Source organism: Eumetopias jubatus, unplaced genomic scaffold (genome assembly GCF_037043125.1).
Source record: "Eumetopias jubatus isolate StellerSeaLion01/CBP00866 unplaced genomic scaffold, mEumJub1_p1.0 scaffold_13, whole genome shotgun sequence".
In the NCBI taxonomy this organism is placed as follows: Eukaryota; Metazoa; Chordata; class Mammalia; order Carnivora; family Otariidae; genus Eumetopias; species Eumetopias jubatus.
In genome coordinates this window covers 4,927,025-4,938,594 of record NW_028274819.1, presented here as the reverse complement: position 1 = coordinate 4,938,594, position 11,570 = coordinate 4,927,025, and the positions used below count along the sequence as shown (strand labels likewise).

General features: G+C 54.4%; 1 protein-coding gene across 1 annotated transcript; it reads right to left on the bottom strand.

Annotated features, from left to right (window-relative positions):
- Positions 1 to 745: 745 nt before the first annotated feature.
- On the bottom strand, positions 746 to 10,539 carry CUNH11orf24 (chromosome unknown C11orf24 homolog). Its single transcript, XM_028118427.2, has 4 exons — positions 10,397 to 10,539; positions 6,843 to 7,043; positions 2,914 to 3,087; positions 746 to 2,115 (listed from the first exon to the last, which is right to left on the bottom strand). Exons 3-4 carry the CDS (start codon positions 2,987 to 2,989, stop codon positions 1,028 to 1,030), a joined length of 1,164 nt encoding a protein of 387 aa, XP_027974228.1. The 5' UTR covers positions 2,990 to 3,087; positions 6,843 to 7,043; positions 10,397 to 10,539; the 3' UTR covers positions 746 to 1,027.
- Between the last annotated feature and the right edge of the window lie 1,031 nt (positions 10,540 to 11,570).

The following is an 11,570-nucleotide window of genomic DNA, read 5'->3' as shown; positions in this document are numbered from 1 at the left end:
AGAGCGAAGGCCTCGCTCCCCCTGGACCCCAGAACACGTCTCCCCGTCCTGTGCCTCCTCAGGGGCCCCACCTTTAAGGTGGGATCTAGTGCTGCTGTGTCGGGGCCGAGGTGGGGGTTAAGTGGGTTCGTGCGTTAAGCACAAGGACAGCGGCTGGCGCGGGACAGGCACTTCATGTCAGCTCTGAGGGCTGGAACCTGGGAACCCGGGGACGTCATCCTGCTAGGGAGACAGAGCCCTGGGTGCACCTAGGCCTGGGGCGCCCCCGGGTTCCAGGGTGACACGGGGCAAGGGTTAGGGATGGTCCTGCCACACTGGCTGATTGGGTTTCCACGAGGCATGAACTGTGCAGGTTCACAGAGAAGTCAGTCTGGGCAGGTCCAGGCTGACCCGGCCACACTGGGAAGCTCACCTGGTCAACGTGTTGGACTCAGCTCTCTCGTGCCCAAATCAGGCTCTAAGCTTGCACCACCAAACAATTCAGAAAAGGGACACCTGCAAGAAGGCCCCATCTCCAGGGGGTGTCAGAGATGCCCAGAGCCTGGGGTCCCCTACCCCGCACCGAGCGTGGGGCACGTTCGGGCATAATAGTGAGGCCCCAGAAAGTGGTGCGGACAGAAGACCCCAGAACCTGGTGTTACAGTAAATGCCGATGAACATGAACCCCATCTCGCGCGTCCCAGGAAGCACCCCCTGGTGTGATGGTGGACAGGACACGGCCTACACTCATGGGGGGACACGGGTCTGAATGGAAAGGCGGTCATTGCTTTAATTCGGGTCGGGCTCCACACTGGGGCCCTGCCAGCCCCGCTGTAGTGGGATCACCGCCCATTCCATGGACATGATTGTTTACAAAAATAAATATGAAAAAGCAGCAACTCTTGAGTGATCGAGGAATTAATCTGACAGCAAGTAAATGTGTTGAAGCGTCCGGCACACCTCCTAATTGCACCAAAAGGATCTGGAAGCACTTGGTTTGGTCTCAGAGGCAAAATGGAAGGAGCGGTGGGCTGGCCTCCTCGGCCCCTCACATTTCGGAGTCTGCGTACATCCCATTGATGAGATAGTCCACCTGCGTGTACTCTTTCTTTCTGTAGCTCTCATAGGCTTGCAGGACTAACAGAACCAAAACTATGATGAGAAGAGTCACCCCGAGCAAGAGCACTGCCAGGAGGAAACCTTTGTTCACCAGAGATGGGGGGAGGGGCTTGGTGGTGACCACCAGGTACTGGCCTTGGGTGCTAAGTGGGCACAAGGCTGTGGTCGGCATCTTCGAGCCCCTGGGACTCCCGGGTGTTGGGGTGGTGGACGCGGCACCAGGAGAGGTTTCAGGCCGCACCTGCTCGGGGGTCTGGGTTGTGCCCGGCCCCGCGGTCCCCCAGGTCGATGGAGCAGGGATCGGCCGGGTTGTGGGGGATGTGGCCTCCCCCTTGGGGGTCGGGCTGGTGTGGGGTGCAGGTGCTGACGCTGTGCTGGTAGTCGGCTCCTGGGCCTGGGCCGTAGTGCTGGTCACTGCTATGGTGGCCACGGGAGCCATGGAAGTCACAGATGGGCGGGTGGGCTCTGAGGCCGTGCTGGAGAGGGTGGGCGTGGGCCCACCTGCCGTGCCAGCCACAGCCGCTGACGCCCGGACGGTGGGGGCTTGTGTGGACACGTTAAGTGCTTGGGGACCCGAGGGCGGCGCGGGGTTGGCTGTGGAGTTGCCGGGGCCGTGCTGGGAAGGGCTGCGGGCACTCGCTGTAGTCCCAGGGGCAGGCTGAGTGCTGGTGGCCGCTGTCGTCAGAGCTGCTGTTCCCGGCAGCAGGCTGCCGCTCGGCACCTGCACGCGAGGGACGCCGACAGTGGTGGAGGACGGGGTCGGCCACAAGGACGCTGAGGCAGGTGGCGGGGGTGCCCTGGAGGCTACTCGGTCAGGGGCACCTTCCGTCCCTGCGTCTGTCCTGAGAGTTCTCCCTGCTGTGGTCACAGGAGAGCTGGCGTTGGCCACCGGGCTCCCTGTGGCCAGTGGGACAGGAGAAGGTGTCACCGTGGTCATTGTTTCAGACGTTCCATTAAGGACTCTCGTAACTGTCATCACAGATGCATTTCCGTCCGGATTATTTGTCTTGTTGAGGACTGAGTGCCATTGAAGTCAAAAAAGGGAGAAAAAGATACCATCACTTTCCATCCTGTGCAGGTAGATGATTCAGAGAGTGTCTTAATTTCTGGCCTATTGGCCTGGCCTGGGTGGCCTTTCCCCTCAGCCCAGTGAGAACAAAGGAGGTGATATGTGAACACGTTTCCCTCTTATCTTCCCCCTGATCACATGGAGCCTGCTACCCCTCGGAGGGGCACTTGGCACTTTGATGTAAAAACTCCCTCGTTTTCTGAACCCTGAGCCCATTGAAGGCTCAAGAGCTTCACTCTTTGATCCAATTCCCAAAACATCAGACAGAGTGAAAGTCTCACCTTAGAGGTGGGATTCACCATCAACAAAACCCATCAAACACACACCCGGCTTTAGAAACCAGATAAATCATTGCCCAGATATTCACACCATAAAACAATTCTTGGCTTTCTGAAAGGATTTGTGGCAGGAATTCCTGGAGATGAACAGTGCTTGGCACAGAGCAGGAGTGTAATGAAATATCTGATGTGTGAACAGATGAATTCCCCAGTGAAGATCAGGTTTATAGAAGAAATTTTGCAGGGCCAAGCGAGTGCCCCTCTCAGGACTCAGAGGCCCAGTCCCTTGGGGGCTTTCTACCCAAGCTGGCCCTGGAAAAGTCTGGCCTGACAACCCTCCCCAGCGCAGCACCTGGGCGGCTCTGGGGCCCCCAACTCGCTGGCCTAGGCCTGCACGCGTCCCTTGGCCTCAGGGCGCTTTGGGATCACTGTCAGCCTGACCAGCAGTCACAGAGCTTTCTCACTTACGTGGATCCTTGATTGGCACTAGGCTCTCAGATAAGGACAAGGAGGAAATCCAAACGAGCACAAGGGCTGTCCACATCTTGTGGGTGAGCCAGGAGCAAGGCTGGGCGGTCCCTGAGGCTCCCAGCTGGCCACTCCTCAGGCTGCTAATGATTCCCTGCTGCTTGGCTGAAGGATCTGTGGTCAAGAAAGGAGTCTGGTCAGTAATGCACAGCCTCACCTGGGACATGGGGCATGGCACGGTGCCTACTGTGGAGGGTTCTGGAAGGTCCAGGGTGCAAATCGAGCTGAGTGCTTTGACCAGGGCCTGGCACCCAGAACAGTGTGATGTGTCTCAACCATGGTGATCTAGTGATCTGTCCCATGTCTGCATGTGATGGGTTTAAAGGACTCCTTGACCCACTTTCACTATGTGTCTCAACCTTTGCAAGGGCCCACTTTCCTACCTAGAGTTCCTAATGTCAAAGAGCAGGAGAGAAAGGGCCAAGACCTGACCATGCTCCCAAGGCCAAGGCCTTTTGATAACCAAGATTGGTCAAGGTCACATATCAGGCCCAATGTACTTCTGTACACTCCACAGTAGCTGAGCACACCTTTCACATGGGAGACATCATTTAAGCTATAGCCAGGCAGCTATCTCCCATTCATCTATCTATCCATCACGTGTCATCCACCCACCCATCCAGCATCCACCCATCCACTACCCATCCATCCATCCAACATCCATCCATCACCCACCCATCCATCCATCCATCCAATATTCCCTGAGTGCCTGCTCATGTGCCGGGCAGTACATGTAGAACAAAAAGATAAAAGCCACACAACTCTTTCCTCCAGGGAGCCTGCCATCCAGTAGGAGACACAGAAAAGAGGTCACTGCAAGCTGTTGCAAGCATGGAGCAGAGGTGTGACTCAGTGCCTGGAAGCAGGCAGGGAGGACACATGGGAAGGCCTTGATATGTAAGTTGGGGGCTGGTCCTCTGTGTGGAGGCCCCAAAGGTGGGTGGGGGAGCACAGGGTGCTGTGAGGCCCAGAGAAGGCACTGAATTCTGGTGGGTGGAGGGGTGTGGCCAGGGAAGGCTTCCTGGGAAAGCAACAGGTGACCCATGTTCTGAAAGATGGATGGAATCCACCTGGTGGGGAAGGGATGGGGGAGGCGGGTGGGAGGGCACAGCAAATGACAGCAGCAGGGCCAGAGGCTGAGGGACAGTGTGCTGTGACCTGGGATTAGACCAGAGACTGGCAGGGGAGCTGAGGCACGAAGGTGCTTGGGCAGGAGGGACAGATGAGGGGCAGGCATGAGAGAAGCCCAGCAAGGAGGAAGCAGGGGTAGCAATGCAGGTAGGAGGAGACAAGGTCACAGGAGGCCGCAGGACTGGACCACGGGGTGCCACTGTGAGAGACAGAGGTAGTTGTGAGGACCTGGTCACCCAGCTGTCTGCAGAAACGTCCAGAAATGCCACAACAGCTGAGCCTCACCAAGAGGAGGACTGGGCCCAGCCAGAGCTGGCTTCCCGAGCACACAGGGGTCTCCTCACCCTCACCCTGGGGCCCTCCAGTGTGCGGGCGGGCTGGGGTCCCTCGCTGCAGGGGTACACTGGGGAGCAGAGGGGCCCACTGGCCTCAAGTGTGCCATCACTTCATGCCCTGCTCCTGTCCTGAGTCCCGCATGGCTGCCTGCAGGGCCCAGGTCCTCTCTAGACAACGACACAGTCCCACGCAGTCATGACTGGTCCCATGACTTAACAACTGATCCGGGCACAGGGCACACAGAACACAGGCTTGCTGGGAGTGGAGGGCAGGCAATGAGCCTGGGGCTCCTGAGGACACCTCTGAAATCAGTCCTGCCTGAAGACACCCAAGGCCTTTGGTCTTTCCGCTGGTCCTCACCATGAAGTTCTTTAGTTGCATAGAATGTCATGGAAGGCAGCGCTCGAGTCATGCTAAGTGAAAATGTCCTGACCAGCTCCTCACCTGGCATGGAGGATACCCACTACCCTCCCTGGCCCTGCAACTAGACCGGCTCCTGGTGACTGGGGCAGGCTCACTGTCTTTCCATGAGCCCTGAGTCACATATCAATCACTTTCACGCATCCCCATCCCAGCCCTGATCCACATGCCACCCCACAGCTTCCAGAAAGATCCCTGGAACCCACAAAGGTGACCCAGCTTCCACTGCTCAGACCCCATACTATCCCGGGATAACCCCCAAACTCATTAACATGGCCAACGTGGCCTTCAAAATCTGGCCCTGCTACCTCTGCCCGATGGGCCCAGCCCCACTTGGCACGTGGAATTCCTGCAGGTTCCAACCCAGCACCAGGCTTAGCCACCAGTCTGCCCTAACAAGCACAACCAGCCCTGCTGGGAGCTCCGCCAAGGAGCCCCTGCGTGGCAGAAAGGGACATGTAGAGAGTGGCCACACGGTGGTTTTCTATCTCCTATGATCAGAGGGAACTATGGGAAAGTGGCCCCATGACTGGAAAGCCCCATGAGCACAAACCCTTCTGGAAGGCTGGTGCATTCCTTGATGGTTCTCACCCCTTTGCAAGAGTCCCTAGCTTTATTTTAGCTTCAAGTTACACCTTCCATCCAAAACTGTCCGTAAGGGCTCCTGGGAGCTTAGAGGTCTAGAGGATTCAGCCCAGAAGCTACCGATCTGCATCTGTTTTCTTTCTTTCTTTCTTTTTTTTTTTAAAGATTTTATTTATTTATTTGACAGAGGGAGAGAGAGTCAGAGAGCACAAGCAGGGGGAGGGGCGGAGGGAGAGGGAGAAGCAGGCTCCCCACCGAGCAGGGAGCCCCACATGGGGCCTGATCCTAGGACCCCAGGATCATGACCTGAGCCGAAGGCAGACGCCCAACCCACTGAGCCACCCAGGCGCCCCTGCATCTGTTTTCTGGAGTATAAAAGGCATTTTTTGTTCTGACAGAAACAAGTGGGGGCAGGGTGGGGAGAGAAGAAACAAACCAATACCATAAGAAGAAAGGACTGAGACTGGAAGGTTTCAGGAACAAAGAACCCACACACCCCATGAACTGAGGCAATGCAGTTGGGCTCTTGGTAAATAAATGTATTTAAATGGCTCATTCTTTGGCCAGTCACATCTACAGAATGTATTTAAAATGCTACCACTGCTGAGCCTAACGTGCTCCCTGCCCGGATCTGGGGTCCGCTGGGGCGGGATAACGTGACCAGAGCTTCTGGCATGTACCCCAGGCCTTAGGGACTTCTGCTGCCCCCCTCACCACAAATCTCTAGGGCAGGGTCAGCAAACGTTTTCTGTAAAGAGCTAGACAGCAAATGGTTTAGATTTTGTGGGCCATTTGTAAATGATGGGTGTGGCGGTGTCCCAATAAAACTTTATTTACAAAAACAGACAGGAGGTGGGACTTGGCCCATGGGCCATAGTTTGCCAACCCTGCTCTAGCACTGGAATGAACTTCAGAGCGGATAATCCAGCTAAGGGACGGAGGAACTGATTCACTCTGCCCAATGGATTTCCTCCTTCCCTTTCAGTTCCTCATGCAGAACAGACACGGACTGCACTGTCTCGTTCGTGATCTGGTGACAGCCTCTAGTCTGTCTCTTCCTGGGAAGGCTGCTGCCACGAGGCTCCTCCTTCACCCCCAGCATCAGTGAGGGGCAAGCATTGTGATATTTCAACACCAGGCCAAGAGAAAACCTCTTGTGGTATCCAGTGTTTGTCACAAGAACAGAAGAGGGCCACAGAGGACCACATGCTCCCAGCCCCTCCTGTCCATCCCTGCTCATGGCCCCACCCTCCCGGTCTACCTGGGAAGGCAGGACCTCTGACGGTGAAGCGCCACAGAACAGGCCCCTCCTGGCTGCGGCAAAGCTTGGGCCCTCTCTGGGCTCACTGTCCCGACACCGAGCAGGTGGCCCTGCAGGCAGGGCCATGGACACTCACCAGACGCAGTTGCTCAGGGTGTGCTCTCGAGCTGGGCCGTTGTCCTTCCTGGAGAGCGGCAGGCTTGGCACCGTGTGCTTGCTGGCTGAGGTCTGGCTTTGCAGGAGGGGAGAGCAGCTTCGAGGAGCACTCGCTGGCCATGGCATGCTTTGTGGCACACGTGGGACATGGGCAGATGCCCCGCTCTGGGAACAGACGCATCTACGGTTTGAAAAAAGAGTAAATATTCCTTAGGAAAAGCATAGGGGGAAAAAACCCAGGGAGGAGGGAGGCACTGAAATAGCAGCCTTAAACAGATCATCGTGCTGGGAAGAAGTATTAGAACTTTCAATGTCAAGACTTACGATGTAGCACTTTCTACTGCTGGAATTTCTTCAAAGGAATCAAGTGGATGGATGTTTAAAGATGAAGGTCTACAAAGATGTTCATCGCAGTGTTATTTATGACAGCAAAACAACTGGAATGGTTATAGAAGATATGGTCCCAACCACATATAAAATACTATGGCAGCCGTTCAGAAATACACTGGCTGGCTCCGTCAGGTGGAGCACGTGACTCTTGATCTCGGGTTGTGAGTTCGAGCCCCGCGTTGGGGGCAGAGATGGCTTAAAAATAAATTTTTAAAAAAATACATAGCTTTCTATCTATTGACACGGGCCGCATGCATCATTAGATGAAAAAAGCAGGTCACACAACAGCATACGCACCGTGACTCTCTTTTTATTTAAATAGACATTTGTTAAGGGGTCTGGAGAGATTTACACCACAGCATTAATGATGGTTATGCCTGGGGAATTAATTTACTGGTGATTTCCATTTTCTACTTCATATACATATACACATATGTGTATCTTCTCTTTTTGCCCAAGCATGTATCGCTTTTGGAAAACATTTCTGAAAGGCTCATGAAAGAAACCAATGTCCAATTTTCTTCAAGTATTTTGAGCTACGGGGCAGAAAGGCACAGAGTAACACCACTGGATATAGTTTCACATGTAGATTTTAATAATTTACAGAAACTCCATAATTTACATATCAGGAACTGCATTTTTCTAGGAGCCAACCAAAACTTTAGAGGAACCAGAAGGACAGTTGTAATGCAAAGATAGTAACCAGCACAAGTGATTCTCTCATTGATGAATATTTAATGTAAACTCGGGAGATCATGAAATAGCTCTCACTTCCCACAGGGTCAGATATTAGGAGGTGGTGAAGCGTGAGGAGCGCCACGGGCCCACTCTCTAATGCAAACACCCACAAGGGCACGCACAGCCACACGCACGCACAATGCACACGCACACACAAGCCCGCACACTACCACATATGGGTACAGGTGTGCGCAAGCGCACACACACTTACAAACACAAAGGTGAGCGCATAGATGGAGCATTTTTCTAGGACTATGTCGAGAAACTCATCAAGTTTCTCAAGAAACTTCTACTGGATACCGTCACTGCTTATTCCCTCCCAGCCTGCGGGGCCAGTGATCACCCCCACGGAGATGGAAAATGGCAGCTGTAGAGCCCAGACCCGGCACTCCCCTCTTTGGCCATGACTCCACCCCTCTGGAATGGGCCTGCCTCCACTTCCCAAAAGCATATTCTAAATGTCAGGATTCACGTGTGAGGACCTGCACTAATCTTTTTAAGTTGACTCACAATGGACAAACCATTAACAGGATTTAAAATATTTTGTCTTGCAAAGGCTTTAGTGAGCCTTAAGCAAGGGGCCAGCCAGTTATTCTCATTATTAGGGTGCAGGGAGACTAGGTAGACCGAGGCCTCAGACTACAATAGGTGGAAAGGAAAGAGCCCCCTGGGGCAAGAAGGGAATAAACAAGAAAGAATTAAGTTATTATTAAGTGGAAGACCCACAGATGGGAAGACAGGAGTTAGGCTGGTGCTGGGAGTCCCTCTTTTTCAGGGTCAGCTCCCCACAAGTTCTGCTGGGAAGTGGCAGCACCCCTTGAGCCAGTTGACCCTTCATCAGAAAGGCATCCCCAGACTGTGGCCCTAGGTGTCAACTTCTTGATCCTTTTCTGGTTCATGATCTCGTGATGCCTTCTAATACCTCCTGTCTCTGAATTCTTTGTGTTTCCAACCTTGGCTTGATATTTTCTTTAAAAGATTTCATTTATTCATTTGAGAGAGAGAGAGAGAGAGCACAAGCAGGAGGAGCTGCAGAGGGAGATGGAGAAGCAGGCTCTCCACTGAGCAGGGAGCCCGACATGGGGCTCAATCCCAGGACCCTGAGATGACAACCTGAGCTGAAGGCAGACGCTTGACTGAGCCACCTGGCTGTGCCTTGGCTTGATTTTTTCAAAAACTCTTTTAGGAACCTGTTTGTTATATGCTGAGTCCTGTGTGCAGGTTACATGGAATCAGATTCCAAATTGCTGGATTCCTTTTCCTGGCCTAGACAGGTTCCTAAGATCTAATACAAGTAATCCTTAGGCTTGGTAAGGGATTATAAGTGTTACCCCCACATTCCATCACTCTAGTAAGATTTAAATCAGCAGCAACATGGCCTGGGCCCCTACTCCGAGCTGGAGAAGCTTTATAAACCAAGGAGCAGGAAATGAGGAAACAAACACAGGGTAAACCACAGATACCTAATCCCAACACAACACCTGGCTGAACTTTGGCAGCAGAACCCAAGGAACACAGGTTTGTGGTTTTGCGTATATAGACCTTGCCCTGTGGTCTAAAGGATGTGTCTTCGTGGCAGATGGGAACCTGAAACGGATATCGTTTTAATTACATTGCTTGCTTCCAGGTTTCTGTAAGTTTTGATATCACAGCTAAATGCTGATCAAAGGGTAGTTTTTGCTGGCAATGTGCTGTGCAAATCTGGCTTTCCCTTGTCCATGAAGCAAGTCCAGTATATAGGTGGAAAATTCGTATTTTAAATACTTTCCTCACCGATTTCATTGAAATTTTTAGAGATGCTTCCTCTAGGGGGTAAAAATAACTGCACGTTGGTATAGGCAGATTTCTAAGCATGATGTTTATGTCTTATGGCAAACCATGTGGGTGCTGATTCCTCTGTCAGCCTGATCGTTAACTGCACACAGTAAGCAGCCGCGGGGCTCTCACACCCCGGAGGGAGGCAGGCAGACGGAAAGGCACAACCCCCTCCCAGGTGGAGGGCCTGGGGGGAAGGCCTGGGTCACGAACGAGGCCAACTCTTTCTCGGAGGGCAGCACGTCTGGGGCCCAGCCTTGCCCCGGGAAAACCTTTCAGTTCCCCATATGGGAGTGTCCCGACTCTCCCACCCTTCGCTCCCAAACTCGAACGAGCCGGGCCTCTTCCCCGGTTTGGGATCCGCCTGAAGCCCTCCTCCTCCCTCCAGCCTCTCGGTCCCCCAACCGTCCCGTCCTCTCTCCTGTCCTCCTCGTCTTGCACCTGCGCCCCGTCTGATCTTTTCTCGGTTCCCCCCCCTGCCTCTCATGCCCCCATTCAAGCCTCCTCCTGCCCCCACCTCCCTCTTTCGGTCGCAAGCCGGTTCAGGGAGCCGTGACAACAGCTCCCCGGACGGCGGCGCGGGCCCCTTACCCGGGCGCAGCAGGCCTGCGGCGGCCGGGCGGCCGTCGGACGGCGGGGAAGTGCCCGCGGCCCGGCGTGGAGACGTGGCCGGCAGCGGAGCAGCACACCCAAGCCAAGACCGCTCGAGGCAGCCGCCCTAGCTCAGGCCCCGCCCGGGCCGCCCCGGAACTGACGTCACCGGAGGCGGGCCCAGGAGGGCGGGGCAGCTCCGGCCGGAGCTGGGAGCAGCCCGGCGGTGTCAGGCGCAGCCGAAAGGGAGCCGGAAGCGAGGGGCGTGGCTGCCCCTCAGGCTCCGCCCAGTACGGGGCGGCTCGGGCTCCGTCGCGCTCGTGGCCGGAAGCGGCCAGAAGCGGCTATTTCGGACGGGTGTCCGGCGGAAGTGGTGGTCCTCCGCTTCGGCTGCGGGGCTGTGAGAGCTGGGGGGGCCCGAGTAGGGGCCCGAGCCCTGGGGGTGGCCCACACTGCCGCGCTCCTCCCTCACACGGTCCAGCCCTGGCGGTCCAGTTAGTAAGGAATCGTGGGGGTGGTGGCTGCAGTGCTTTGAACGCGTGCCACGTGCCAAGCCCCGCGCTGGGTTCCGTGATTTACCTGTCAAGTTCGTTGATTTAATTCTGCGACAGCACTGTAGGGGCTCTGTGCCTGTTTTACAGATGCAGAAGCTGAGACTCAGTGTTTAGTAATTGTAAGACGCGGGATGACAATGCGGCCAAACGGCATAAAGGAAAGTGTATAGGACTTGACTTAGAAGTAGGCTTTGCAAATGCCTAGTTGTGTGACTGAATCCCACTCTGTGTGAAACTTAGGACCTCCAAGTCCAAAGAAAGCCTGTCTGTGAAGGATGATCTCGTGGGAAAAACAAAAGGCTTTATTTTCAGTCCGTTGTGTAACCTGTCTTGGGGTCCTGGACTAAGAAACTAAACCAGACCGTGTGCAAAGACGAGATCACCTCCCTGCGTTGAGCTCTGGGAGCTCCTGAAACGCAGTTTAGAGCTGCCATCTCCAGTTCAACCTCATAGTTTCAAGTCGTGTAGAACTTAGCCTGCAAAAAACAAGTTTGCCGAGACCCAGGCCAGTTGGGAGGGTTTGTGAAGACAAGATCCTTTTGCTTTGTGTTTGCTTTGATTTTCCCAACTCGCTCAGATCTAACATAAGAAGTGCAGTATCTCTGTTCAGGAGAAAATAC

What these genes read in the sequence shown, in the direction of transcription:
- CUNH11orf24 (XM_028118427.2), bottom strand. Translation starts at nt 2,989, where the DNA reads ATGTGGACAGCCCTTGTGCTCGTTTGGATTTCCTCCTTGTCCTTATCT. An exon ending in AGTGCCAATCAAGGATCCAC is followed by an intron (nt 2,116 to 2,913) that starts GTAAGTGAGAAA and finishes AATGGCACTCAG; the next exon opens with TCCTCAACAAGACAAATAAT.